Genomic DNA, 1813 nt, shown 5'->3' with positions numbered 1-1813 from the left:
GCTCTCCTCCCCCTCCCAAAATGAGGAAACGGAGGAACTTGCTCCAAGTTGTGCAGCCGGGCCGCCTCGGGGTGCGCAGCCGGCACGCGGGGGCCCTCCTGGGGGCGGGAGCGGGGCGCGGCCCGGGGACGCCCCCTGAGCAGGTGAGCGCGGCGGCGGGAATGTGGGGAGAGACCGCGCGGGCAGTGGAGGGGAATCGAAGGGCTCCGTGGGGCCCCCCGCGTGCGCGGGAGGGGCCGGTGTGCGCGCGAGTGTGCGCAGCCGGGGCACACGGCGGGTGCGCGACTGGGGAGGGGGTGCGTTAGAGGAGACCAGCGCGGAGTCGGGGGCATTTTTCCGGGTGCGGTTGTGCGTGTCTGCGAGCCCCCGGGTGTGTGAATCCGCGCGTCCACGTGGAGGGAGATGCGCGTGTGGCCGAGACGCGTGTGCGCGGCCCTGCGTGCCTGGGTGGCCCAGCGTCTGGCGCCCAGGTGTTGCAGTGTGGGTCTGGGTGTGTGTGATGGGGTGGGCAGATACACGTTTCCAGATGTCCAAGCACCTGTGCGTGTGTGCACACCTGTCTCTAGGGGTCGTGCCTTTGCTTGCACACCTGCGTGCCCGTGTGTACCTCTGTCACCTGTGTCCAAGCCCCATGTGTGTCAGCGTGTGCTTGTGTGTACATGGATCAGTATGCGTGTGAGTACCTGTAGGGCTGGGGATTTATAGGGGTGCATACTGGAAGAAACTCACCCCACAACCCGCCCCATTGCCCAGGCAGGGGGCGGAAAAGTCCCCACCCAGGCAGCAATAGGAGCTGTGTGTGTCCGGCCTGGGTTGGGGTGGGGGAGATCAGAGAGGTTCAGCTGGTGGCCAGAGGAGCCCAGCAGGGCTGCACTGCCCTTGCCCTGCCCCCGCCCCAGGGTCAGAGTTTCTTGGCAGTGACCTTGACTCATACTGTGTGTTCATGGCCCCGCTCCTTCCCACCCACCAGAAAAGAGGAAGGTGGCACCAAGCTCCCCATGCGCGGTGTGGACTGCTGGGGCCTGAGCCAGGCATCTCCCTGCTCCCCAGCCGGTGGCCACTAGCCCTGTGCCCACCTCGTGCCTCAGTTTCCCTTAGGGGACCATGGTGAGGCAAGGCTCCCTGGTCTCCTTGCTGGTGTTTCATGGCTTTGACTCCGCTAAGGAACTCCCCTGGGGAAAGGCCACCTTCCCAAAGGGGCGTGGAGAAACTGCATGGGGGGTGATGGCCTGCAGGGCCCCAGCCTAGCTTGTATCCGCCCCTCCCCTCAGGTGGCCCGCGCTTCCTCCCCCTGGTAGCCCGCCACCCCAGCCAGCATGCCCGCGGTGAGTACCCCAGGCGAGCCTGCCTTCCGCCCTTCCTTCCCTCAGTCTACCCCTGCAGGACTTCAGCTCCCTGGGGAGGGGCACTATACCGACCTCTGTCCCCTTTAGCTGGTGTCTTCTGGTCTTTCTGTCAACTGGGCGTTGCTTCTTTCGCCTTTTCCTCCTGACCTTGGGTCCTGAGCGGCCTTGGCGTGTGACTCTAATATACTTCTGCTGGCTGCTCCCTCGTCCTCTCCCCGCTTCTCTGTTTTCTCTGTCTCAATCCGTTCTTTCTTTCTCTGGGATGTCTCCCTCAAGCCCCCTTTGCTCCCTCTCCCCTACGCCCCACCCAGAGGCGCTGGGCCCCAGGCACCCAGTGCATCACCAAGTGTGAGCACACGCGCCCCAAGCCTGGAGAGCTGGCCTTCCGCAAGGGCGACGTGGTCACCATCCTGGAGGCTTGCGAGGTGAGCAGAGGGCCTGGGCATGTTTGGAGACACGATCCCGCC

At 65.1% G+C, this 1813-nt stretch overlaps 1 protein-coding gene across 1 annotated transcript in view; it reads left to right on the top strand.

Moving 5' to 3' along the window:
* The first annotated feature begins 1266 nt into the window (after positions 1-1266).
* The window catches only part of MATK (megakaryocyte-associated tyrosine kinase), a 5906-nt gene continuing 5359 nt past the window's right edge, over positions 1267-1813 (top strand). Inside the window, exons 1-2 of the mRNA XM_025043328.1 lie at positions 1267-1325; positions 1658-1771. Coding sequence (XP_024899096.1) covers positions 1317-1325; positions 1658-1771 — 123 coding nt within the window. The 5' untranslated portion in view covers positions 1267-1316. The remainder of the gene's footprint in view (positions 1326-1657; positions 1772-1813) is intronic.

This window comes from Pteropus alecto, unplaced genomic scaffold, assembly GCF_000325575.1.
Source record: "Pteropus alecto unplaced genomic scaffold, ASM32557v1 scaffold30, whole genome shotgun sequence".
In the NCBI taxonomy this organism is placed as follows: Eukaryota; Metazoa; Chordata; class Mammalia; order Chiroptera; family Pteropodidae; genus Pteropus; species Pteropus alecto.
This window is presented reverse-complemented; position numbering and strand designations above follow the sequence as displayed.